At 41.0% G+C, this 27,726-nt stretch overlaps 1 protein-coding gene across 1 annotated transcript; it reads left to right on the plus strand.

Annotated features, from left to right (window-relative positions):
* Positions 1-384: 384 nt before the first annotated feature.
* METAP1 (methionyl aminopeptidase 1) lies at positions 385-27,726 on the plus strand. Its single transcript, XM_069013137.1, has 11 exons — positions 385-547; positions 10,514-10,565; positions 12,641-12,753; positions 14,075-14,135; positions 15,324-15,415; positions 16,151-16,234; positions 17,698-17,836; positions 20,497-20,628; positions 23,126-23,269; positions 25,405-25,470; positions 25,642-27,726. The coding sequence occupies exons 1-11, from the start codon at positions 428-430 to the stop codon at positions 25,803-25,805; spliced, it is 1,167 nt and encodes a 388-aa protein (XP_068869238.1). The 5' UTR covers positions 385-427; the 3' UTR covers positions 25,806-27,726.

Below are 27,726 nucleotides of genomic sequence, written 5' to 3' on the forward strand. Positions count from 1 at the left end.
CCCTGGGCAGCCTGTTCCAGGGCTCTGCCACCCTCAACATAAAGAAGTTCTTCCTCACGATGAGGTGAAACTTCTTGAGTTTATGGCCATTGCTCCTCATCCCGTCACTGGGCACCACTGAAAAGTCTGGCACCATCCTCTTGATACTCACCTTTGAGACATTTATGAGATCCCCTCTCAGTCGTCTGTTCTCTGGGCTATATGGGCTAAACACCCTCTCTGCTGTGAGGGCGGCATACGTAGCCCGGGAAAGCTGTGGAGGGCCCATCGTCGGGAGCGTTCAAGGCCGGGCTGGACGAGGCTCGGTGCCGCCGGAGCCTCCTCCCTCTCCCCCTCCGTCCGTCCCTCCCCCTGTCCTGCTCTCCCCGCCCGCCCCAGCCGGCGGCAGCTCCGGGCGGCGGCTCCTCCCCCGTGGCCGCCCGGCAGCATGGCGGCGGCGGTGGAGACCCGCAGAGTCTGCGAGACCGCCGGCTGCAGCAGCGAGGCCAAGCTGCAGTGCCCCACCTGCCTCAAGCTGGGCATCCAGGGCTCCTACTTCTGCTCCCAGGTGAGGTTCCCCGCGGCCCAGCTCCTCGCTTGGCGCTCCGGGCGTGCGGCGGGCGCAGGATCCAGCTCCCCGCGCCGGCTCCCGGCCGCCCGGGCCCGGCCCGGCGTGCCCGGCTCTGCCTCTCTGCCCGCCCGCTCCCGGCCAGCCCGCGGCAGCAGCCCCCGGGCAGGGGCCCCGCACGAAGTTCCCCCTCGGTTCCTCGGCTGTTGGAGCTGGGGGAGCCGGGCTGGCGGCCCCGGGCGGAGCGGGAGCCTCAATTTTCCTCGTGGCCGCGGGCGATGCGGGACCTCAGCGGCACTAAAGCGCAGCCGGAGCGTTCGTGAGAGGGTGCACGGATGTTCCTTTGCCTGAAGGTATGGGTGGTCCGTGTGCTCCCCTTAAAAATAAAGGCTTAGTGGGACAAAGTGAGACGTGCTCATCAAATTCCAGCGGGTGCGTTTCTCTGCCGGCGTCAGCTCTGGAGTTGCTCGGCTTTGATAGACACCGGGAGACTTGTTGCTCTGAAAACAGATTTTCTTTAAGTTATGAGTTTCTGTGAAAATTATTTGGTACTCTTCTTTTTTTTTTTTTTCTTTTTTTTTTTTTATTCACAACTTTTTTTTTTCCCCACTATGTCTTCTGATGTTCTACTCTGAGGGTGCCAAACAGGAAGGCTCAGGTTAGGCCACATGTCATAGAGCAGTCAGCTCCCACGTATAAATCAGAGAATTGAACGTGTTCTGTAGGCCTCGGCCATCCTCACCTGTTACCACAGTGGCAATAGAGTTTGGTCCTTCAGTAGAAAGAACTGTGTTGAGTGGGTTTTTTGTTTGTGGGGTTTGATTTGGTTTTGTTCTGTTTTGTTTGGGTTTTTTTTTTAATTAACTTTAAAATGTGAGGTAAAATATATAGCCTAATCCTTTGAACTTTTTGTATGTGTAATTTCTGTCAAAATCAGTGAGGACGTATGTGTGTAGTTCAGAGATTAACACTGACGTTCCTTGTCACAATTATAATTCAGAGTAAAGTCATTGAACATTTGTAGATAAACATAAGAAAATAATTCAGTCACATCAGGTAGATAAACTTATTAATAGAAAGAATTCTTTTCTGGGCCGGGATATAAGCTGATAGTTGCGGTTTGCATAGGACTAGGGGAAAACTTCCCACGTGCTTGTGACACACCCACTGCACAGTTTCTGGTACTTTCCCCTGAAGTCTCTGTGCCCTATGCTGGGAGTCGATGCCAAATTAGAGCAACTGCAACTCAGAATTGTTCTGACAGTTCTGTATCTCTGGTTCCCACGTGGTGCTTGTGGTTAACTTCTAGGATTTGCTCTGCGTTTCACTGCATGTTTTGACATGTCTGATGTAAAACTCATCATAAATGCATCGTTGGTTATATACAAATATTAGTTGGTGACAACAAAACCATTTGTTAAGAGAACAAACAGGCCAATGTGAAGAGTTCTAGTTACATCTTCACTCCTCTCCTTCCCATCCCTAACTCAGCTAATTCTATATAGGTTGCAGAGATTCTTATTATCTATATATTAAGTTTAATTCTTTTGAAATACCTGCTGCTGCTGTTAGGTAAAAGGGAAATTACTGGAAATACTTCCTAGCTTGTTAAAATAGGCTGCTGGATAACTGACTACACGCTTGTAAAGCTGTCCTGTCTAGAAAATGAAATACTGAACTGGGAATCCCAGTCATCTCACTTCTGAGTGACCTGGGGCGTGTTGTGCCTCACTGTCCCAGTCAGGAATGTAGGTAAGCACATTGAAAGTGCTTTGGAGGTTTTGGGGCAACATGTTACAGAGAAGGACATTAATGACAGCCTGTTTTAAAGACATGAAAGAAGTGTCATGCACTGAGAGAACAATCCCCGTGTTCAGACCCTTAGCCGCCGGTAGTAGCCTCTGTGGGGCCCAGCATTGAACTGTCCCGAGGCTCCAGCTCTCCTCATCACCTGGTGTGTGCCGTGGAAGAGACTCGCTGCAGTCCTGCCCTGGTGTCTGGCAAGCACAATCAGAAGGGTGGGTGAGGTGCTGCTGACAACCTGGCTGCCTGTTCCAATAAGCACGTGACAGGTGAAGGACTGCTATTTTCTCTGAACTTCCAGCAAGTTTCATCTGAGAGCAGTGGACTAGTTAGCATCTGTGAAACTTTTCTGGAGTTCTCTCTTTGGTGGTTTTCTTTCCATTCTGGTCTTACATGCATAAGTAACTCCTAGATAAGCTAATGAGTGGACCTAGGATGTTGTTCCACCTCGCAGCACAGCCTGTGTTGTAGCTAGCTTGGTGCTATTCCCTTCCTCCAAGGATGCACCTTTCTCTTAAGCTGTCCCTGATTCCTTGGTGAGCCACTTCTGAGTTCTTCAGGGTTTTCTTTTAATGGAGGAAAAGCAGTTGCATTAATTGGGGGTTTTTTGCTGGTTTAGCTAGCTGTGCACTGCAGGGTCATGAAACACTTCAGGAGTGTGCTGCTGAAGAGCAGGCTTGCCCACTGTGGCCCAGTTTGGCCCAGCCATAAAGTCAGCCTGTCTGTATGGAATGCAGTGGTGTTAGCCAGGTGTGTGGGCACTTACTTTGAGCTGAGGGTGGATTGGGAGCCACAAGCTATCTGGCATCTCCTTGACAGGTAAAAGCATCTGTATGGACATGGACACCTGGTTAATTAATCTGCCTGGAAGCCTGCAATGACTTTTTCATACAGCCAAAACACCAATCAGAGCTAACCCCAAATTTGTAGTAATTAATTTTTTCTACTGCTAAGAATAAAGAATAAAATAATTGTGAACTGCTGTAGGAAGGCAACCATATGAAGCAATGTGTTTGGATTATAAATTACTAACATATCATCTGGTAAGGAAAAATAGTGCAGGAGGTATAGGACTGAGAATCTCAGTGTAGTGTGGAGATTGATTACAAATTATTTTTCATGACTGTACATAGAGAATTGAAGTGAACTTTTCAAGTAGATCACATCAAGACAATGATTTCCTTGGTGGATTTATCATTTGTGTCTCTCCTTTCCTGAAGGAAGGGTGTTCTTCTGGTCACTTACTTTTTTCTCCCTTTCTGCATCAAAATGTATGCCACAACAACATGCCCTGAAAATGCTTATGCCGAAGTAATTTGACATTCTCTGAGATTTCTTTGAGCCAACACTGTTTCCTCTCTGGCTGTTGGGCACCTTGGAAACTGGGTACAACTGCTGAGTAATAGTTGTTCTTGTGGGTCATGGATGGAAAGGAGGCCATGTGGCCGGGTTCTGGCTGAGCCAGGGAGGTTTTGAACTGGTAGTGGAGACAAGGTGAAAATGGCTTTTAGCAGCAGAGGAGCTCTTGGGGTGGTGTGTTGAACCCTGGGTGGTTTTCTTTTCCTGTCACTTCAAGGTGTAACAAGAGGAACTGTTCTGCTGAGGGATTCTGTCTGCTGTTAACCCTTAGTAATACTTTAGGCTGGTAGATGAAGTACTGTCACTACCAGCTACCTTTTTTCACTGTCTTGTTTTCTTTTCTGTAGAGACTTACTGCAGTGTTGCATGTGTTTATCATCTTACGGTGAGCTACAGTAATGCAGTCTGTCTTCTGAATGCAGAAATAACACAGATGTCCAGCATCACATCTCAACTGCAGTGTTCCTCTTGCTAAGATGAATTTGCTGTTGTGAAATCTGCCTTATAGATACAGTCACTTGTGTGTACATTGTGTGTAGTGTACCTAAAGAGTGTGTGTTTAAATAGACAATTTGCATTTCTTTTACGTCTTCTACAAGTGGCTGAAGGATAAAGAAGGGGAGAGTAATGATTGTTCTTGAGGTCTCCAGTTACCATTTTTACATGAGCCTTCTAATTGTGAATGGATCTCTTATTAGTGATTTTGTGTTGCTTTCATGACAACTTCCTCTTTCATACTACTTATATAAAAGTGTCTTGGACAAAACAGAGTAGGTTTTCTGTAGTGTGGACTAGATGCTGTTGCAGGGCCATTTCTGCAGCCAAATTCAGAAATACCTACTTGTAGACACTTTCTGAAAACATTCTCTTACTCTGAAGTCAGTGGCCTGTGCCATATTTGTTTCTCTGAGAGCTGGAGGCTGTGGGTTTTTATCCTAACAGTAGTCATAACTTACTCAAGGAGAACTGTTGCCCCTTCCTGCTTTGTGTAGCCTTGTGTTGTCAGCCCCAGGTGTATGAAGTTGTCTGGCTCTGGAGTCAGAAGCGAGGACTGGGGTGGCATGGTGACACTGCCATGTGTGTTTTAGGTGTTTGAAGGGGTAGCAGTTTCTCTGAACTGTACAGTTGGTGGCAGTGTCTCTCTTGCACTGGTGGGTACCTCCCAGTATCTCTTCATACCTCTTGACATTTGAGGTGGAGAATGACTCGTTAAATTCCAGTGACGAGAAAGAAATGCTCTTTTGTTCTCTCAGTGAGTTTATATACCATTTACGCCTTTCTGGAAGGCACATTTTCACTGACACTCAACCCTGGGCCCTTGACAGCTGTGGATGCTCAAGGTCACAATAATTTGTGAAAAATTGTGGACCTGAAGAGAAGATTGTTGTTCCATCTCCTGCTTTGCTGTTTCCTTTCACCGTCAGTGTGTTGGGGGTGGGGAGCAGGGAGCAATGGACCTGGATGAAACTATTCTTTGTCCTCTCTCACATCAGACTGTAGGACATCAGTGCCATGTTTTGTCCTCAGTTCACTATTCTTTGCTGTGCCTGAAATAGGCTAAAACCTGCTGCTTGGATCCAACAGCAGCTCGCAGGGGTTTCCTCAGGCATAAATGGCACTCAGCTGATACTATCTTCTAGAAAATCAGATTTCTTTCGTCAGGAAGATGACATTTTCAATTGCCTATGAATCACCATGAATACCTGTGTCTGAGGTAAGTGCCTTATTGTTGGTGAGGTATAAAAGCTGAGCCCTCCTGACTTTCTGAAAGTAAAACTTCAGACTCCTATAGGCAGACTTGCTGAACTAGTGTTCCATGTACTGAAAGGATAGTCCAGTTGGATTTCCTCTGGTCTGTTGTTCCTTCACTACTCTCAGAAATCAGTTGTATATTTCTGTAAATCTGAAGAGCTGCAGAATGCAGTCCCTTCCTCAAAGGAAGGGCTCAGTCGGTCATGTGGGACCCAGGAAGTCTCAGAGTAAGATCAGGCCTTAGGTGAAGGAGAAAGTTGATCAACCCTGCATGTAGGTACTTCTCTTGGAGTTGAATCTGAAAACACATATTTGATTCTTCTGAAAACCTGACTATTCATGTATGCTGCTTAGGCTAGTTTGGGAATTTTGTGGAGAGTTTTTCAGGCCGGAGGCTGTCTCTGTGGGCTTGTACTGCCCTAGAAGGATTTCGGCATGCTGAAAAGAGTCAACTGTTTAATTTAGCATCAAATGTATTAACATGTCAACATACTTGTACTTATGGATAAAATGTGAGTTAATCTGTACTGTATTTAGTATATATGTATCACTGATAGCCTGGTATTAAGCTAAATGCTGTACTTCAGGGTTTTTTTTTTTTTTGCTTCTGTTTTGCATACCTTCAAGGTATTTGGTTAAAATGAATTCTCATTATGCAAAACTACATGATCTCAGGTTAAGCCCCAGACAGTTTTACATTCTAAAGGACATTTGTAAATTCTGTTAAAAAGATTGCTCAGAATATTTTTAAATACAGTGTGCTGCTTGGCACTGTTTCCTAGATGTTTGTCCATCACAATTCAGGGTATAATGACATGCAAAGAGACAGACAGTCTGTCCTCACAGTCTTAATTCCAACTATCTTTTTTTTTTTTTCTGTAAAGTAGGTATTTTTGGAAGTTGATCACAGTGGCTGTAAATGATGAGCCTAGAGGATGGAGGAGGTAATTCTGTGGAAGTTGGACACAAGCTGGAGTGCTGACAAATGTTGCCAGAGCTAATTTGAAATGAGCTGCTCCCATGCAAAGGCAGTTCAGAAACATGGTCTATGAGCATGCCTTGAAATCTGTGTTGTGGTGGCTGCATAGCTTCCTGGGTTTGGATATCATAGAATGGCCTGGCTTGGAAGGGACCTTAAAGATCACCGAGTTCCAACCCCCTGCCACAGGCAGGGACACCTTCCACTAGACCAGGTTGTTCAGAGCCCCATCCAGCCTGGCTGTGAACACATCCAGGGATGGGGGCATCCTCATCTCTGGGTAGCTGATTTAAATCTAGTTTGTTATGTCTGTGCTATACAGAGGTTTGCAGTGTAATGATACCCAAATCTTGATTGAGCATCCTTTTCTCCTCTGATATTTGCAGTTGGCTGTACTTTTCCACCTCTTAATCAGGTTATATGCATACATGAACCGAACAAATAAGAAGCTTCCTGTTGCTACTGTAAAGATGACAATAAACATAGCATTTCACCCCCCCCCAATTACTTCAATAACTGTTTTAAAGGGTTTTGTTCTTTCAGTGGTTGATTTAAAAAAAAGCTCAAGGTATTTGGTAGTGATCAGTGTGTTCACAGTGAAAATGCACTATACTATCAAACAAATGCTGCTATGCTGCACGATTCTGTCAATATTTCAACCAGTAAATAGCTGTTGGGTGAGTCCTTAAGGTAAAAATCATTTTCAGAAATAACACAGCTTCCACAAGGGGATCCAACAGGAATCTTTCCAAATGATAATGCTGGTTGTGCCTTTGGTTACCTTTCGGTATATTCTGGTGAACACTGGATTGAACTTCTCTCCAAATACAAAATCAGTGGGATTGGCTTAAGAATGTCTTGAAGCCAGAAATGTTGTTAAAGGTTTAAATATGTTGACAGCCTCTGTCAAACACATTTATATTTTTCTTCCTGATAGAATAGTTGTACCCAGGATTGCTATAAACAAGTCAAGGATTACCCCTCTGCCTTCTTTTTTGTCATACATTTGACCTCTCTGCTTGTACAGTCCTCTTCAGTGTTTCCATGTCTGTCTTGATTGCTGTGTAAAAGGCACATGCAATAAAAAGAAAAATGCTTTATGTGAGAAGGGTGGGGGTATTGATATCAGGCATGCTAATGGATAATATAGTGTTTGAAATGAAATCCAGGAAGTCTTCCAAGAAACTTGAAGCTAAATTAATTTTGTTCCTGTGTACTTCCCCCTGAAGTTATTTAATATTTTAAAATACAGCCATGTAGTGTTACATGTTCCTTTTTTCACTGTATCAGAAAGAAAAAAGGTCTTTATTTTCTTCATTTTAATATTAAAAATCACCCTGGATATTTTTTCCCTGGATTTTGTGTATTTAGTTATTGAAAATTTTCTATCCTGACCTGGGTAGGGCATAGGAACACAGAAGATTGTTAAGAGACAGGAATGGTAATAGCAAGATTGAAGTAAATGTCTCAGGAGAAGGCTCAGTGAAAAGCATAATTTGTCCAGAAAATTCTCCAGAAAGTGGCCCACATGGAGAGAAGGAGCTGGTTTCTTCCATAGCTTGTCAGGAAGTCTGTGGTATAGAAGGTGAGGGTGTTTGCAATGTGCAGTGGTACTTTGGTAGAGTTTTGTTGCCAGAGCTGTGATTCTTCAACCTGTGAGATGACAGCTGCCATATTTTTATGGGGCATTGCCAAGGCAGAGCTCTGCAGTCATGTGCAGTGTGGGGCTTGTGCAGTAGGTCGTTGAATATAAATAATTTGTATGTACCCGGTAAGTCCAGTGCTTGCAGGAAGCATATGACTGATCCTACACAAAATAGATTGGCTGTAGGTGGATGTGCAGCATATCCTTTGAGTGCCTTCCAAAAGTGTCAGACCAAGGCAGAGAGATTCATTGATTGTACATTGCACTTGTAACAGCCCCTGCTCACAAAAATGCTTCAAACTTGCTGTGTGTGTCTGTTGCACTTGATGGATGTGCACATGGGGCACGTGTCTGGGTTGTCTCGGTGTACAGCAGCTTTGGAGGTGTGCCCCAGGAGTTCTCACAGAGTTGCTGCTCCTCTGGAGATAGAGGGCAAGTAAAATCTGGGAAACATGTTTGGGAAAACTCAAGCATGTGGCAGCCTTATGCAGGATCATCTTAGATTGTCCATAGCTGCAGGAAATAAAAGCCAAAATAGAGCCAATCAGGTTATGGTACAATCCCTGGTGCTGTGTTTGTCCAGTTTTTCTGGTTATGGGCAAGCAAAGAGGAAAGGCTATTGGTGTAGGACAAAGTAAGGGCATTAGAGAATGTCCCTTAAAAAAGCAGAGAAGGAACTACAGTCAGTAGTTACCACAGCTGATGTATGTCTTCCCCAGATGCTCCTTTACATTCAAATAAGTGGATTCTAGGTTTGCAGACTTGGTAGCTGCTCTAAGTCCTTGGTTGTGTAATTCTTCTTCTGCTTCAGAACAAAGAGCTCGTGTTTGAAAGGGGATTAAAACCATACTGGTGCTTCTAGTGTCCTTGAAATAGGGGGTTTAGATTTATTTTTTTCTTTTTTTTCCCTATAGCAGGCCTGAGTTAAAACCTGTTCCTTTTCTCCCAGCTCCCCAACAGAGAAAAGTGCAGTCCAAAGGTCTGTGTATGCAGTGGGTTATATAGGTGTGACAGCAGAACCTTGGGCTGCTCACTGGAAGTGATGTTCTCTCGGGTCATGGGAAGTGTTGGTTTCAGAGCTCCTGGCAATGCAGTCACTCCTGGTGTGTAGGGTAGCAGAACACAACAAGCAACTGGTTCTGGTCACGAGGGAACAGCACACAGCAGGGTCTTTTTGAACACAGGTGTACTTGTCTACCACTGCACTGTGTGTTTGTGGGCGCAGTTTGGTAATTACTGCTTGCAAGACTAATGAGGGAAGAGGGAGAAAGTGGCTCAACAGGAGCAGACATCTCGGAGCGCTCAAGAGTGACCCTGAAGCAAGGGGAGAATGTTACAAGCTGGGCTTAGTTTGCAGATCTGTTGCCTTGGACTGGTCGAGTGTTGTGTACTTCAGGTTGAATTAGTTGTTGGCTCTGGATGGTAGTTTTACAATGATGATTCAGCATTAGTATTGTTTTTCCTTAAAAAGAAAAACAGTTTGCTTCCTTCCTCTTTCTTCAGAAATTCAGCTGTAATTGTCAATGATTGGAATTAGCGGTTTCTTAATGGTTATTTTGAGTGCACACAGCCATTGATTTAGAATTTCTGCTACAAAACCAAATAATTTGCTCATTAGCACCTTAAGGGATCACCTTTAATGCTGCCTTCTGCAGCCTTTCTACTTAAATCTCTTTTCTTTCATGTCTTTTCTTCATCTTAGTATTTCTTTATTCTCCAGCTGCTAGCCATTTCCATTTGGCCCTTTGCTTATTCTTTGTTCCTTGCATGAACTGCTCTATTTGTGCTTGGGAAGAAAAGACCAAACTCCTCCATAGTAATTTTTTTCCTGATTTCCATTTCAACTTTCTCAATATTCTTTTTCCATTTCCTATTTTCATGCAGTAGCCCTCATTTTCCCCCTTTAGTCTACTTCATTAGCTCCCTTGTGGTTGCGCTAATTGGCCTCTGTTGCTTTGCTGTGCTGGAGCAGGAGGCAGAAGGGATGCAATTAGCAGGTGGAGATGGCTTCTTGTAGGAGTCAAGGGAGGACCTTGCTGCTCACTGCAGCACTGTGAGATCAGGTACTGAGATCGACTCAGTGTTCCAGCCAACCTGCAGCCACCATGGTGTTTAGTTATCCATTAAAATGATAAGGGGTCGATATTTAATATGTAGGATTATATCAGTGTATTTCACTGTCATGGGTGTTGTCTGTTTGGCTGTGCTTTCTGCCTATTCTGGTTCAGAACTTTTGAATGTAGTATTTTCTACTGCTAAGACTAGCAGTTACAGTAGCATTTACTGTGTATTGCTACAAGGGTTAATAAAAGCAGTCTTCTAGTTTTCTTTTAAAATACATTTCCTTCTCTATTTTGTCAAGTTGGTGTATCTGTCCATGTAAATGCTGCTTAAAACATATATTTATACATTTTGTTTGCAATTCTAGGAATGCTTTAAGGGAAGCTGGGCCACTCACAAGTTACTACACAAGAAAGCAAGTAAGTACATTTTTTTTTTAAATGCATTTTAATATTGCTTTGGTGTTGTGCCGTGCAGTGAGTTCTAGGTGGCCCTGCTTGAGCTGAGGATTGGACCAGATGACCTCTAGGGGTCCTTTCCAACTTCAGCTGCTCTGTGCTTCTCTGCCTAAGAATGGTATTGGGTTTTTTTTCCAAGATACCTGACACTGAATGATGCATGTCTGAAATTTTGTCCAGTTCCCTACAATCTAAAGTGCTGCATAAAATTTCAGAGGCAGAGGTACACAGAAGTCTCTGTTCTTTTTTCTATTTGCATGAATTATTGCTTGAGCTACAGGTGTATGTTCTACACATGTTCTTCATGTATAGAATATATACCTGTTCTGTGTTCAGGTATATGAACACAGAAAGAGGGGTGCTGGAATAAAAGGCAAGAAAAATAATAAATCACTATTGTAAGGCAATGTTCCTTTATAACATTCTGATGTCTAATACAGTAAAAGGCAGTACAGTGGGAAAGGTTCTTGCAAAGTCTTTGTGATTAGACACTTGCTGGAACACAAGTGAGTCAGAGTGCAGCTGTTGTGTACATTTTTGGAGAAAAAGGGAGAATGCTCGTGTGCATGGTGCAGCCATTGATAGAGGATGTATCACAGCTAGGATTTTGCTGAGTTCAGTTCAAGGTAGTATCTGTGTGCCTTAGGGACAGCTGGTAGCTCTGGCACAGAAATACTAAGAGATTGGTAGGTTCTGCCTTATCTGAGTAGTGAACATAACCCATGGGTTTAGAACCAAAGAGAGGGCAGACCTCAGTTCTGCCCCCTTGCCTCCCCCCTCCCATCACCCTGCCTATCTTCTTTAAGCCCTGCTGAAAAAGGAGGTAGGATTAAAAAGTGATATGGCAGAAATTCACATCCTCAAATACTTTACCTCTTTCCTAAAACTCAGTAAAGCTTCTTTTTCCATGATAAATGCTGAGTGGTAAATAGGTTGGAGCAGTACAGACAATTACAAATGTTTTCCTTCTTTCTGCCTTTCCAGTGTAGAGATCTTAGAGTTCTTGCATTCTGTATCCTATTAATTTGTGTGGATATGAAAAGCTTTGGACTTTTAAATTGTTATTTCTCAGTTTCATCTGAACTGAATGTCCTTTGAGCAGATGGCTCAGATGTCAGCCACAGAGGCTCTGAGGAATTCACATTAGGGCTTGCAATGGCAGACGTACATCTTCATCCTTTTGAGATATAAAAAGAGAAAACAAACAAGTTATCCTGTTATGAGTTAAAGATTAATGTTACCATGCTCTTTCTTAACCCTTGTCTTCTCTTTCTGAGTAAGTACTTCTCCTTTTGGTATTGCTCAGGGTCTGCTTGTTTCAATCCTTTGTAAGCACCTTTGATCTGCCCTCGTAGGAATGTGTTATTTGTGAATGAAGTCAGTCATTGGACCACATCAGACTTGAATTTCACAAGATTCAGAGAGCTGGGATGCTCCAGCAGTTTGACACCATCTTGTAAGGTGTGAGCACTGCTTGTCCTGAACTTCAGGAGTGGCAGGACCTGCATGCTCTTCATCAGCTCTGGAGGGGTAGCAGGCTCTGTGTATTGAGCCTGGCAGTTGGATGGCTTCCCTTCCTCCTTTGGATGGCCTTCTTCCCACCTCAGGTCATTTCGGTCACTGGCTGCTAAGGGATGTCACAAGAAAGGAGCGTTCATCTGCAGTGCAAGGGTGTTAATTGAAGGGATAGTGAGTGCCTTTGTAGAAATAAGCTTTTTCCCAGGAATGAAAACAAGCACTATGTTATAAAACTACAAATGAAGAACAACTTAATCACTACACTTCCTTTGTGCATTCAGTCCTGACATTCCCCAGTTGGCTATTGAATAGGGTAGGAAGAATGTGAATTTGGAATGGACAATACAAAATGATAACTGCTACTTACACTTTCATATATCAGTATCTAAAATGCCAGAAAGAGTCAGGTCTAGACTTAGGCACTTCTAAGTCACTTTCTAGACCCCACAGTTCTCATTCTTAGTAGGACAGATTTTGTTGCTGCCACTTTTTTCCCCCCCTTTTTCTTGTCTTTTCAGAAGATGAAAAAGCTAAGCGTGAGGTTTCCTCCTGGAGCCTGGAAGGCGATGTTAACACGAATCCCTGGTCTGGTTATCGATACACTGGGAAACTCAGGCCACACTATCCACTGGTAAGCAAGAGGTGCTACTCTACTCCAGCACAGCTATGTTCTATAGCAACTAATGGATCACTCCTGACCTGATGAACTCCCACGTTTTAGCTAAGAGAGGAGAGTTGCTTAATCTGAACCTGATGGGAAGGATGTGCATGGCTGTCCTTGTGGTTCATTTTGATTTAACTTGTTCTATCTGTTGGTATATTTATAATTAAGGGAGTGCCTTTGAGCATCAGTAACAGGCTTAAGTTCATACCTTTTGGATGTACATTTTCACGTTTATTCTGCAAAAAAGCTACTGCTAGTTCAGGTGATGTCTCCTAGCTGTTTACTGTCCTCACCAATTATGGAGCAGACTGTTTCTGAAAAGATCAGGTGAATTAATTTGGAATTTAAATAAATGGTTTTATATTATATTATGTAAGTGGTTTAAAATAAGCTGGTGAGTGAACTGGTGAACAGCTGAAAGAACAAGCGGTTACAGTAATCTCCAGCACTGGAATGGTGAAGAACAACAGAGGTCAGTAAGAACTTTGGTTGTGAAAGGTGGGTTTAGAAGATCATGACATATAGCTGTGTGTGTATATATATATATATGCACACACAGAGAGCTGTATTTTTAAATTGGTACAACTTTGTACATGGAGTAAGCTGAAGCTTTTTTACAGCAATAATGGCATTTTCTCTACATTTGTCTTTTCTAATTGGCCTGTGCTAGAAAAGCTGCCCCAGTGGCATCCTCTCTGTAGTGTTCTCCGTCTGTTACAGGCTCATTAAGGAGCTGATTAAGAGAGCCTGAGCCCATGTGTGTTAGTGTTGTTGGAGAAAAAGGTGTTTGGGATATTACACTGGCCAAGTAATTCAGCAGTGTTATCTCTGAACATTGGCTTTTTTGTCTTGTGACTGCTGTGAGATTGATGCAAACAAAAGTAGAGATTTTGACTAAGGTGATGATTCGAAGTAGCAGTCTTGCTAAAGAGAAGAACCAGTGCACTTGCAGTCTGGAAAGCAACAGAAAAAACATTACAGTAAGGCATAATACATTATAAAACCAGTTTGATTCACTTGACAATAAAAATTTGATTTTTACAAAGCTGTGCAATTGGCTATTAAAAGTTGTATAATATGATAGCTATAGAGAGTAACTGCAGAATGTTTCAGAATGAAACTTGGAACTGCTTTGGAGTGTTTACAGACTTTGCAACCTTTTCTAAGTGGACTTAGCTGTATTTCACATGAAATATTTCATACTGTATTTAATTTTGCTGTGTGACTGTTTTTGTGACTGTAATAAGTGTTCTTGCAACCTAACCAGCTTTGCCTCTGATTTATTTAGACGCCAACAAGACCTGTGCCAAGTTATATTCAGAGACCAGATTATGCTGATCACCCACTAGGTAACTTGAAACAAATCACAGTTATGAGTGTTATGTTTGCTCTCAATTTTCCTTTAAATTGAAAAAGTCTTTAAAGCATCAAGGAGATACTGGAGAAGGGAAACTCTTTTATCTGTTCTCACTTTACTTCTTCCCCACAGTAACTTACTGATTTTTAAAAAATCATGGTTGCAAGTATTTTTTGGAAGCCCAAAGTTTGTAATGGGTTGTCTTTCAAAGGTGTACAGGAAATTAAGAGTTAGTTAATTTGGTTTTGGTTTTTTTTAATCCCAAACATACAAGTCCTAGTTCTGTTGTTAATTTGATAATAAACAGCTATCACAGATGAATTCTGCTAAGCCATTCTCTGTGGCATCAGTGTACCTGTTGAAAATGTGTTATTTTATAACAAAACCAAGAAAACCTTGCAGTATGCAACCCCCAAAAGAAAACTGATGAATGAGTTGCAGCTGGTTTTGGACAGAGAGAGAATGCATTCAAAATTACTTGCTTACTGGATTGTTTTGGTATTTTCCCCTTTTTATACCAGTATTGGTGCTTTGCATTTCCCCAGAAGGCTGCTATGAAGTCTGTTAGCATTACTTTTTAATCTTAAGCTGTTCCATAGTTATTTTTTAAAGAGTGTAAGTACTTAAACAACACGAAATACTGTATTTTAAGGGGTTGCTCATCTATAAAGCTGAGCTTGCACAGAATTTGGTAGGAAGAACTTAGATGTTTTTATCAGGTGATTATTGCAGTAGTATAACCAGATATATTCCCAAGCTCATGTAACCCTTTATGACTGTTATAGAATGTAATTTTTACTAATTATTTTCTTAGAGCAGCTGGAAAATGCTTTTCTGTGAATAAAATAACTTCCTTGTAAACCCGATATTTAAGGCTGTGTTTTGAGTAACTGGACATGATGGTTTTATGTAGTAAATGAGAGGGCTTCCTGAGCACATGGGGGCATTATGGTAGTGTGGAAGGCTTCTGGATTCCAGGTAGTCTGGATAATGATGATAATACTGTGGCTTGGTGGGTTTCTTAAGTTTAGGCTATGGTGAGAAAGTCTGTACTTCTATTGCCCGTGGTAAACTAAGTAAGTTCCTGGACTGGATATGTGTAGGAATCATCCCCCTATGTAACATGAGGTTTTTTCTTTTCCTTTTTTTTTTTCCAATCCTCTCTCTTTTTTCTTTTCAGGAATGTCTGAATCAGAACAAGCTTTAAAAGGAACCTCTCAAATAAAAATACTGTCGTCTGAGGATATAGAAGGGATGCGAGTAGTGTGTAGGGTAAGGGGGTTTTGATTTTTCTTACAGAGTGCCTTTATATTCTTTAAAAAAATCTATAATGATTTTACCACTTTGTCACAGCACATTTGAGAGTACAAACTTTCAAACCACTTCAGTGTGCTGAAAAATAGTTTGGGAGGCTTGATATTTTCTAGTTTTTTCTCTTCTTGTGTCTCCCAATTCCCAGTAAAGTATTCTGTAAGCAGAAAGATGACTTTCATCTGTTTCCTGGCTTTGTTATTACTAGTAAGACAATCTGTGCCTTAGATGTTGTTACTGTGAAGAATATGTTTTATAGTGCATAAATGAGAACAGAACTTTTTCCTTTCCTGGGGCTGGTGCTAGGTAAAAACTAAAAGCAAAACAAAACCCCATTACTAACAATTTTTGAAAAAGAGCTGTTCAGTTGTAATCACTTCCTTGTGCATAAAGTCAAATTCCCAAGTGTATTTAGGTAGTCTGATTTAAGATTATGGCATTCAAGGAAGATGTGGTCCAAGCTTTAACTGGGGTGTTTTCAGCTCTCACAGACGTGGCTTAGTACATGACCTGGAGACATCTCGAAGTCTTTCTAGAGCCCAGCTCCACACAGCTTTCCTGGGGATCTCAGTGTAGATGTCAAAAGTGGGCTACTAATCTTGCACAGGGTAGTCCTGGCCTATTTTAAATCAACTTAAATTAGGTCAATAGATCAATTTAAAATCTGTTTTAAATTTAAAATTGTTTCATTTGCAGCTTGCTAGGGAAGTATTGGATGTTGCTGCCATGATGGTGAAACCAGGAGTAACTACTGAAGAAATTGATCATGCTGTCCATTTAGTAAGATTATTTTATTATCATTCTGGGGTTTATAAGTGTTTTCTTCTATCTCTTTGTTTTTAAATGATTACTGTGTGGTTTACTTTGTTGCATGAATTCATTTCTTTATTTTGAACTGTTTCCCAGTTTGAGGCTGTGAGTGGTGCAGATGGCAGAAATGTGCTACAGTGCAATGGTATGGTCAAAGTGAGTTAGGAATTCCTGGGCTTCTCTCTGTATCAGCTGCTTCATATTTCTGGCTTCAGATTTCTTCTGAGTTTCTTCACTTGCTTTCTCAGTTAACATCATGTTATTTTCTTTCTTCTAAACCCTTTTTGCTCCACGGATACCATTATATAAAGAACACCATATGTAGGCCATGGACTTCTTGTACTCCCTGCTGGTGGTTAAGACATACAGAGGAGAAAGCTAAATTATTTATGACTGGGAGATCAGAACTGAGGTGCCTCAGAGAGAACTGAAACAAGATGTTTGATGCAGCCTGACAAAATAAAGTCACGGTCCAGTGAAGTGTTTGGAAAAATATGTTCAAGAATTTTCCTGGCTTAACTTTTCACAGTTATTTGAATTGTGTAATTTTTTAATTGGCTGTCTTCTCTATGAATCATGTAAGCTGGTAATTGAGGCTACTTCTGTGCATTGTGGGAAATGCAATAATTTTGGTGTAGTTAAGTTTGTTAGAGAGCTTTCTGGTTCTTCTTATCTTTATCTACAGCTGTTGAGCCAAGATTGTCTGCTTTTGTTAGGTTGGAGACTTCTGTTGAGCTGCATTAAACACAAAACTACTTGCTTAGGCATATTGTCTAATATGAACAACTAGTAGGTAAAATGGAGTTACCTCTCCTGAGCAGTTTATGGAAACTTTGGCTTGGCAGGTTGTTTCTACTAACTGATATCCCTAATTGGTATTTTGTGGTTTTAAAAACAGTATTATTAAAAAAAAAAAAAAAAGTTGACCCAATATTTTTGCAATCTCTGTACTTTGCTCAGTATGTCACAAAGTGTGTATGTATGTATGTATAAGTATATATAAAATGTGTCAGTTTTGCAAAAATACTAAAGTTATTACAGTGCAAGGGAAGCAGCTCAAGGTTTTAAAGCTGGGGGGAAGAGTGGTGCTAAATATTATTTTGTTTAGCTTCTGTGTCTTGCAAAAATCTTAAACTGGGTGCATAAAAGCAGTTACTGAAAATTACTTTTTAAAACTGAATAAATAGTGCCGTTGTTTCAAACCTGAATATCTCAGCATTTGCAGTCAAACATAAAAATGAGTAGAAACAAAATTAGAGTATTCTTCCTGGTAAGAAATGCAAGGCATAACAAAAACTGCCAAGAAATGCTTGAAGAATCTTATTCTCAAGAGTCACTGCTTTTCAGCCTATCATTCTTACTGTAAAACTGTTGCACATGTTTTTTGTGGTGTTTTTCCTTTGTACAAAACTTAATTATCTTCTCTATTTTAGGCTTGTATTGCAAGGAATTGCTATCCTTCCCCTTTGAATTATTATAATTTCCCCAAGTCGTGCTGTACGTCAGTGAATGAAGTGATCTGTCATGGAATTCCTGACAGGAGGCCATTGCAGGAGGGAGATATTGTTAATGGTAGGTGCTGTGAAAATTAACCTTCAACATTTCTACCTTCTGTGCACTTAAACCATGCAGTAAGGTAAGGTTTCACAAGCAGGCAACATGACTGGAATAGCTTCTTAAGAGGGGCTTTTGTTCTCATTTGCCAATTAGTTTGTTCTCATTTACCTCTGCTCTTTACATGCTTAAATTCATGAGTTTATTTAATAAAATAATTTCAAAAGGTCAGTCCACTTTAAGAGCTTTATAATTCTTCTACCCTGATCTGTGCATTAGTATAGTGCCTGGGTATTCCACTTGTGGGCTAGATTCCAGTTGTTCCAGACTATGTGTATATAGTGAATTAAATGTATATTGAATTATTCAACTGGATTAGTTCTGTGTGAATTCTTGATTAGATGGCTCTAGATCCTTACAGTTTTGCTGTGCTCATGATGATTATGATGACTGTAAAGGGTCCTGATGGGGAGGCATTGTGTTAGGTGCCTGTTACCTTTTTTTGAGCATCTCGCAGCCTAACAATACCAGCTGCTTTTTGTTCTTGGTACTCAAGGTACTTAGATCTTCTTGGGTGGTGAGGGATACTTTTATAGATTTTATATTTATGATAAAAATTTTATAAATTATAAATGACCATTTTTTGTTTTCACTTTCATTTCTTCTTGGTTTTGGCAGTAAAAATTAATGATGCTTTTTTTTGTACAAATGTTTGCACCTTTGTTTATTGCATTGGTTTGCTTTTCTCTTATCTGTAAGTAAATAGACAGCGTATCCTAAGATTTCACCTGCCTCTAGAAGCAGGTTGTAATCTTTTTAGATTATCAGATGTTTGATACATATTAGCATGTAATAATAGCTACTAAGTCTACACCTCTGTGCTGTGGGTACCGGCCTTTTCAGAATGAGTGTCATGGTTGCTGCCCCAGTCTAGGTGAGCTGTGGTCTGGCTGATAGCTCTGAGCTTGCAGAGCTCATGTATGCCATGTATGCCAAAGCTCCTTTATCTTTTTTTATTTTCAAAGATGATGCTTTCACACAGCTCCGTATTATTGCCTACTTTTCTGGCATTGCTGGAGTCCAAGCTAAGAAGCCCAGCTCAAAGAATCATGAAACCATAGATGGTTGGTGTTGAAATGCACCTTAAAGATCATTTGGCTTCAACCCTTGGGCTGTGTGCGGGGACACTTTCAGTATACACCAGGTTGCTCAAAGCCCCATCCAGCCTGGCCTTGAACATTTCCAGGGATGGGGCATTCCACAATTTCTCTGGGCAACTTGTTCCAGTGCCTCACTACTGTCATGGTAAAGAATTTTTGTCTAGTATCTAATCTAAACCTATTCTCTTTCAGTTTGAATCCGTTCGTCCTTGTCGTGTCCCTACATGCTCTTGTAAAAAGTTTCTCTCCACCTTTCTTATTGGCTTTCTTCAAGTACTGGAAAGCCACAATTAAGTCACCCTGAAGCCTTTTCTTTTCCAGGCTGAACAATCTGAATTCTCTCAGCCTTTTCTCACTGAAGAGGTGCTCCAGCCTTCTAATCAAAATGGGTGGCTTCATCTACACGGTGCCTTACCTCTCTGCTATTTGCATGCCAAGGCTGTACCTCAGCCCTAGAGAACACCATCTGTAGGAGGGTTTAGTCATGCCTTTGTCCACATTCCGGCACTTGATCAATCTGGGAGCCTTCTGCTTTGTTTTGATGAGAAAGAGCCTAGGCTTCCTTTTCATAAGGTAGTGGCTCAAAAGACTCTTGAAAAGGAGGACCAAAACAGGTTACCAGAAGGGATAGAAAAGGTACCTTGGAGGGAATGTACCCAATGAACAATTAAAAGGAAGTGTCCATCTTTTTCTTTATTTAAAACTTTTTAGCCTGCTGGAAGTCGTGCCAAAGTCCAAAACAGGTTTTTTGAATCACAGGAACATGTCATCCAGAAGATACTAGCAAGTGATGTCTAGTTGTTGACACCAAAGTGTGTTTTCCCACATTTTCCTATCAAGATTGTATTGGTCGCTCTCAGCAGCTCATGTACAATACTCCTAAAGTATTATTGTTCATTACAGTTTCCTTCATGGCTGTTTACCTGTGAGTGGATTTGGGTATGTGTTTCTTCATGAATAGCAGTGCAATTACTATTCTAGTGGGTTTGGTGATCTAGCAGCTATTAGACCTACCAGATGACTGACAAAGACTTAGAAACAAAAGTACCCATGCTACCACAGCAAAACAACTTGAGATGCAAAACCATGATTACATACCTTTTTAAATTTAATTTCCCCCTATTAGTGCTGGAATTAATTCTAAGGAAGTACTTTAATCAGGTAAATCACCATGGAGCAAAGAGCTTCTCTTTCCAGTTTTTATAAATACCTAGAAAACCAATGCTAGCTTGCTGTGTGTGTTGCATTGCTGGGAGATTTTTTTTCTCCCCCTCCCCCTTTCATTTCATTAAATCAAACTGTTGACCAGTGAAACACTACCTTATTAATTAATTTTATAGAACCTACAGGATAAGCATGAAAGAATTGGTTCTGATGGAAGAGTTTTCATATGGAATTCTTGTGAAGTAATCACTTCACAATTAGAATACCCCATTTCTATGTGTTTGTTCTTTCACAAATCAGAGGCAAGAAGTGATGAACAGAGTGCTAATTTTCCATGTCTGATGTTGTTTGCAGTGGATATCACTGTGTATCGCAATGGCTACCACGGAGATCTGAATGAGACATTTTATGTTGGAGAAGTGGATGAGGGTGCCAGGAGGCTTGTCCAAACAACTTATGAGTGCCTAATGCAAGCCATCGATGCAGGTAAAACATGCCTGAAGCACGAAGGTTTTGCTTCTCAAACATGTTTGCTCAGATTGGCCACTGCTCAGAGTGGCTTCTGTTGCAGCCCACAGAGGCACTGGTGTGTTGTCACCAGCAGATGATGGGTGTTGTGTAATGCTGTGATCCTTCAAATGGCTCAGTTCTGTGAACGGTGGCTGCAACTTCTTTTTAAATGTGGGTTGATGAGGAAAATGTATTTGATGCTGAGCTGATCCACAGATGATATTGACATGGAAACAGCCTTTTTTTGACCATTGATGAGTAAGACATACTTGATCTGAGTAATAAAGAGAATGTAACAAGTAAAGTATGTTCTGGAAAACCCTACTTTTATAATTTGTATGGTGTTACACAGAAAACTGGTAAGGTAAAACATTGTATGAACACCTAAATGTATCTCTTTAGCCCTGCCAAACCTGGTTGTTATTTCATAAAGCTAGTTATGAGATCTTGATTTTCTGCTGTAGAAGTGTGCCAGAGAAGACAGATCCATATCCTCCACAACCTACAGAACTTTAATTATGTTGCTTAGTTATCACTCAGAGCAGCTGCATCGAGACATACAATGAGATAGAAGGGTAGCTGGAGAGCGTTATGTTCAACTTCAGAAAACAAAACAAGAATTTCCCAAGTCCCTGGAAATACTTGTATCATCTGTATCTTTTATACCCTGCAGCTTCTTAAAATCCCCATTATAATTCAATCACTTCATGGCCTCTAAAGATGGAAGTTTAAGGTGCTATATAGTAAGGCTTTAAACTTACATTTAACCAAAAGTAAATGTAAATAAAAGAAATTAAAATGAACATAACTTTGGTTAATTATTTGGAGATAGCTAGTCAAACTGAAAAGACAAAAATCCATAGGAATGATGTCTCGTGTATCCACTGTGTGATCAAGAAAATACTGCCAGATTGAGCTGTGAAGAATATAGGTTACCTGTTTATGTGGGATTACTGTTCTGAAATGACCACTTTGTTTTTCAGAGCTAAACCAGAACAGTGTGTATCTTTGGTCCTGTACTTTTTTATTGCAAACGTTACATGTGTTGTCTCTTACCCTTTGTATCCTGGCTTGGATGTATAAACTGTGACAGAAATTTCTCTTTGTGTTTGTTACAACAAGATTAAAATTCTCACTGTAAGTCTTTTTTACCAATTTCTTAGATGCTGTAATGTGTTTTGTAATGTGTTAGACCTTGCATGTGGGTAGGAATTGTGGCAGCAAGTGTCTCAGCTGTTAAAAAGGGGGTCACCTCTCCCCTCTTTAGTTTATCTTAGTGTCTTGGTGTTGGACCAGCAGAGCTCTAGCTAGGGGAGCTGTATGAGAGAGAAGCAGAGGGCTCCTTGCTGCATTGAAATGAGTCACATATGCTGTCAGGCCCATACTTCACAGCTGTTTAGCTCAGATTAATCTCTTCCCCACCATGTCCTTTGGGGTTTTTTGGGTTTTTGTGGGTTTTTTTTTGTTTGTTTGGTTGGTTTTGTTTTGTTTTGGTTTTTTTTTTGTTTTTTGGAAAAGCATGTAGATTCCAGTAATATAAATTTCTTGTTATTTTCTGTAAATTCAACTTAGGGGTTTCAGTTGTAGTCGCTTACATTAGCAGAGAATTGAACTAAATGGTTTATTCACATAAAGTTTTAGCTTTATGTGAACTCTGCTTAAGATGGCTCCACACAACCACACATTGGCTCCTGAAGGAACAGCATATATTCAGAGAGTTGGAAATGGTCTTGGAAAAGCTTGATTTTTTGTTTTAAGTGGCTCAAGGTTGTTTTTGGTATGAATCTTCATTAGCTGAATGATGAAACATTGTTGCTTTTATGGCATTATTACTCCCTTGTCCAAGTGCTCAAAGTGAATTTCTCACACCATTTTCATGTGTTTCAAACACTTTGACGCATAAGGCTTCCTAAAGGGATTGTCAAAAAAGTTAAACCTGAATTATGAACATTCTTATTTGCTGTAGTGTTGTCAGTGAGAATCTTGTCTAAGAGTAGAGATACCCATTTTCCCTTTACTTATTTTTTTTAATATTGGTCCTTTGTGTGCATTTGCCACACAGTAGAGGGGTAAGTATATATTAAAATACAGTTCATACATTCATTGCAAGAAACACTGCAGCTCAGGGTGTGAGAGCTTACCAAGTACTTTGAAAGTCCTTAATTTTTAATTTCAAACTTCGACATCCTTCTAATATGAGCACTTATATCCATGAAAGGAAGAAAGTAGTATTCTTGTGGAAGAGGAGTTTTCTTCTGTCTCTCTTGGGTTTTTTTTAATATGAGACAGTTTCCTCCCTCTCTTATCTTATTGCACTCACTCATACACTTAGTGGATTAAGCGATCATAGGAGGTGGCATGCTGGAACAGATGGACACACAAGCCATGAGTGCTACAGAGATGATGTTTGATGGTTAGTTGTGTTGAGAGAAAACTCTCTTAAATTTCCATTTGTATCTCTTTAATTTTGCAGTAAAACCTGGTGTTCGGTACAGAGAACTGGGGAACATAATTCAGAAACACGCTCAAGCAAATGGATTTTCAGTGGTTCGGAGCTACTGTGGGCATGGAATCCATAAACTTTTCCATACGGCTCCTAACGTGCCACATTATGCCAGTGAGTATTCGTTCCCTTTGTGCTGTCCTGTAGACAAGAAGTGGTTTGCAGTGAATGCACCCAATTTACTTGAAGCCATCAAGTTAGCATTTTGGCACTTGGGAAATAATGGTTTTTTTAACTCTGGACCTGTAGCATACTTTATGAACCTGTGCCTGTGCTATCTCTGCCTCCACTAATGGTTAGTGTTAGCCCTCATCAGTACTGGGTAAGTGCTCAAAGTTCGTGCCTGAATTTCCTTAGACATTCTTGTCTGACGTGAATGGGCAAACGTTTCTCTTCTTAGAAGTTCTAAGCAAAACTTTACTGCCATTTACAGATGTAAATAAAAAGCTCTCTGAATGGTATAGATGGGTGTTGTGCTTGAATCTGGATCCTCTTTCTTGCCCTTTTTTTCATTTGAGTGTTGTGATTTGGTATTTCTGGAAACTTCATCCTAATGTGTGGCAGAGGAGGAATGAGCATTCCCCCAGGAGTGGTAGCTTTTGGAAATGTCCATGGCCCCATAACAGTTTTCCCGTCAAGACTCAGAAACAGCATCCACAGAGGCAAAGGACGGAAGGTTAAGTGCCAGTGGACAACAAAGGGCAGAGTAAATATCACAAAGCAGTGATGAACAGTTCACACCCACTTCAGCTGTAAAGCTTCCCTGATAGGGCACTTATTTCCTCAGACCTGCCAGATGCCTCCATCTTCCCATCTCCTAATGGGCCTTAACACATGTTGTGGTTATAGATTATAATCTAGTGATTCCTGACTTTCCATGTCATCATTTCCCTAAGTTGTTTTTTTTCTGGCAACAGAGAAAATCTGTTAATTGGAGGGTAGAAGGATATCAATTCCTGATATGTAGTTTTTGTTGTGTAAAATGAAGAAAATACAGATTCTTTGGAGGTGAAGAGCATTTTGTACTAATTAAAATCCAATCCTAGACAAAGGAAACTTCTATCTCTCCTGGCTGTTTGGAAGTTTGAAATTTTTTTTTTTAATTGAGCAAATATGTCTGTTGCTAGAAAGAAAGATGCTGGGTGTTTATTCTGGTATTTTTAAATACAGACTCCCAGCAAAAGCAAAGTGGAAAGATCAGAGGGACTTAAAGCCTATTGGAGAAAAAAAGAATGCTGCTGCTTATTTCTAGCTTACTATGAAAGGAGTTTAAAAAGCAAAAAGCTCATTTTCTAAGAAAAATGTTCTGTTGCTGTTGTGGCAGCTTGATGTCTGAGATTTTTGAAGCGTCTAGGTTGTTTAGCCAGTGTGAGGAATTTGCACAATTAGATTTAGATGGGGGAATGTAAAAATGAATGCAAATTGTCTACAGCAGCAAAATAGCTGGGAGCTAATGGTTCCTGTGCAGTCCTGGAGTTTGTTCCAGCACTCAGGCTCAGTCACATCTGAGCTGCGCTGTCCTTCCAGGTAAACAGGGCAGCAGAAATGGGCTGAAACCTTTCTCCAGTCAAACTGGAGTCCTGGAGTCGTGGTGTCCATCAGTTCATGTGCCCCCACGTAAACATTTCTGGTGCATTTAAAATCAGAAAGTTCCTGTGTTATTGTCCTGGATGCCTTGAAATGCTCTGCTGTTTTATGTTAGCTAATGAACACAGCATTATCAGTCTGACACTACTATGACCTGAATACTCAGAGTAATAAGGGGGCAGTGTGTCTTTCATAAATGGAATCATGGGATTACTTAACCACTGTCACATTTTGACAGTTTATTGGAGCTAATGGCTCACTGCAAACAAATGAGGTTTCAAGCCTTGTCTGAATATCTTAAGTGCTTCTTACTTGTGTTGTTTTTTTAATGATGTTTTTCATTATAGAAGTATGCAGAAATTTCTGTATTATATTTGTTCAGTGCTTTTATAGAACTAGAGTTGAAATTCCAGTTGTTGGAGAGAAAGCAAGCAATTAATTTTAAGCTGCTTGAGTAGGTATTACAGTGTTGGAGGATGGGGAGAAGGAAAGAACTAAGGGAAATCTCAATGTAGAACTACAAATGGACAAGTGAACAGATCATTTTAGAAGGGCTTTTCTGACTTTACTAATGTTTCTGTTGTATTCTGCTAGGACAACGATTCATTCATTTACTAAGATGGTATTCTTTTTTTCTAAGCTGAATGTTTATTTTATTGCAGAAAACAAGGCAGTTGGAGTCATGAAGCCAGGTCATGTATTTACTATTGAACCAATGATCTGTGAAGGTGAGCAATTTAGCAGTAGAGTAAAATGGTTACTCTTGTTTGCTCTTAAGTAGTGATGGAACAGGATGCTCATTCTCTCCTATAGAGCTGATAGATTTTTTTCATTTCTCTTTGGGGGAGTGATGTCTGTTACTTTAAAAACTGGCAAGAAGTGATGCTTTCTGTTTTCAGGTGGTTGGCAGGACGAGACCTGGCCCGATGGCTGGACTGCGGTGACGAGGGACGGGAAGCGCTCGGCGCAGTTTGAACACACGCTGCTGGTCACGGACACGGGCTGCGAGATCCTCACCCGGCGCCTGGACAGCATTCGCCCCCACTTCATGACCCAGTCTTAGTCCACACTGAGAGGTGCATCACAACGATAAATATTTTTTTTTTTGCCCCTGTACTATGCATTTTTTTAAGAGTACAGAATAGAAAGATTTCACCATTTACTTTGTTCTCAGTGATTGTAGATAAGAGGAATATCTCAAAGAACCTGACCCAATGTCTGCAAATGCAGAGAAGAATTTAAAGAATTTCCTTCTTTCCTCCTACCTACAACACTCACGCTGTACTTTCCTTTTTTCTTCAATTATCTCTTTAGCACCTTTCTTCCAATTAGACCCACAGTTGCTTTTGTTGCTGCCATGATATTAGCTAGAAAAGCGTGGGTAAGCTTTCCCACTGGGACTTGATATTTTGGGATCCAGGTTTTTTTCACCATATCAGTGTGCCCTGTCACTCTTGGTTTGTGAGTGGCACCTGAGATTTTAAGCATTTCTTATTCCAAAGACTTGCTCCTGCCTCTGCAGATACTGTTCTGGGCCTTGTTTGTTTATCAGTTGAGAAGGGGGCAGAAGGGAGAAAGACACGCACTTACAAGAGCAGGCTACCTTTCATTCTGCCCCCATCTCTCTGCTGGTGGCATCTGTGCTGATTGCCACTGTGGGTGGCACACTGCGTTAATGGCAGGACTTGTTTCTCTTACTGGAGATTTGATAGTATGGGAAATTAACAAAGTCTGTGTTCTATGCAGCTCCCTGGAATAAGCTGCTTCTTGGCGAAGCAGTACTTGCAGGCAGCCTCCTGCTCCAAAAGCATGGTGAAGCTGATGTATCAGACTTGCCTAGGTAAAGGAATTAAACAAGAACCAAAAAGATCCCGTGATTCATGGGATCCCTATGTGTGTTAACTGTGGGGCATTTTTGAAAAGTACATCCACAGTAGCTGTGGGGGATTGGATTTGCAAGACTTACAGTGAAGTATCTCAAAACAGGTCTGAGTATGTGAAAATGAAACATGTTCAGTGCTGTATTCATTTTCTTTTAGTAATTTTTAAACGGGTAATTTTTTTCCCCCCTCAGTTGTGTGATTTTCAGGCTTTTGGAAAGTCTTAGTGGGGCAGCTATGAAAACTGGTATTTTTTTCCTCAGACAGGGTATAGAGTGGGCAATGTTGGTATATATACCCCTTTATATTCTGTTAATGGGTCATGGCGAGCTGGAAACTGTTATGATAAGGAGTGTGGATTGATTAAGCCTCCCTTCTCTCTATCCTTTCTTTTTCCATGCCCATTTCCCTTCCATCATCTTTGGTGTCTCTGCTGAGGGAATTTATTTTTTCTTCTGAATTGTAATGAAAAAATTTTCAGACCCCATTGTAGACTTCGTCTTACACCACTGTAACACAAGAAAAACTTAAACCAACACAGACATTAAATCATACAATCATGGGCATAAAATACACTTCTTACAAGATGTCTGGTGAATTTGTTGCCACAGACCCAAGAACATGAAGTGCTGCATACCCTTGGCTCTCCTTGGCCTGCAGAATTTAGGTGGGGGAAAGGGGTTAGTGCTTCATAGTACTGGACTCGTCTACTCCCGAATTTACCAGAAAATGTCTTCTCTGCCCTGAGTGCCTCAGACCTCTGTTGCTGTAAGAGTATCACTGCGATGTTTTCATTACCTTTATTCTTATTTTTAATTATGCAGTAAAGTGACCTGACACGATGCACAGAGAGCGTGTGTGCGAGCGTATGCATGTGTGTGTAGGGATTTTTAACAAACAGACTGTAGTACTTGAGTGGGGTTCACTGCGCTGAGTGAGATGTGCTGAGGAGATGCCTGCCCTGGAGGTTTGCCCACCATATCCTTCACTTGAATGGTTACAATGGTCTTGCCTTTTCTATGTGTGTGTGTATGATGCTGGGGGTGGGGGGGCTTCATTTTTGGTCTATAAAATAAAAGTTGCAGCTGCTTTTAACAGAAATAA

Source organism: Aphelocoma coerulescens, chromosome 4, assembly GCF_041296385.1.
Source record: "Aphelocoma coerulescens isolate FSJ_1873_10779 chromosome 4, UR_Acoe_1.0, whole genome shotgun sequence".
Taxonomy (NCBI): Eukaryota; Metazoa; Chordata; class Aves; order Passeriformes; family Corvidae; genus Aphelocoma; species Aphelocoma coerulescens.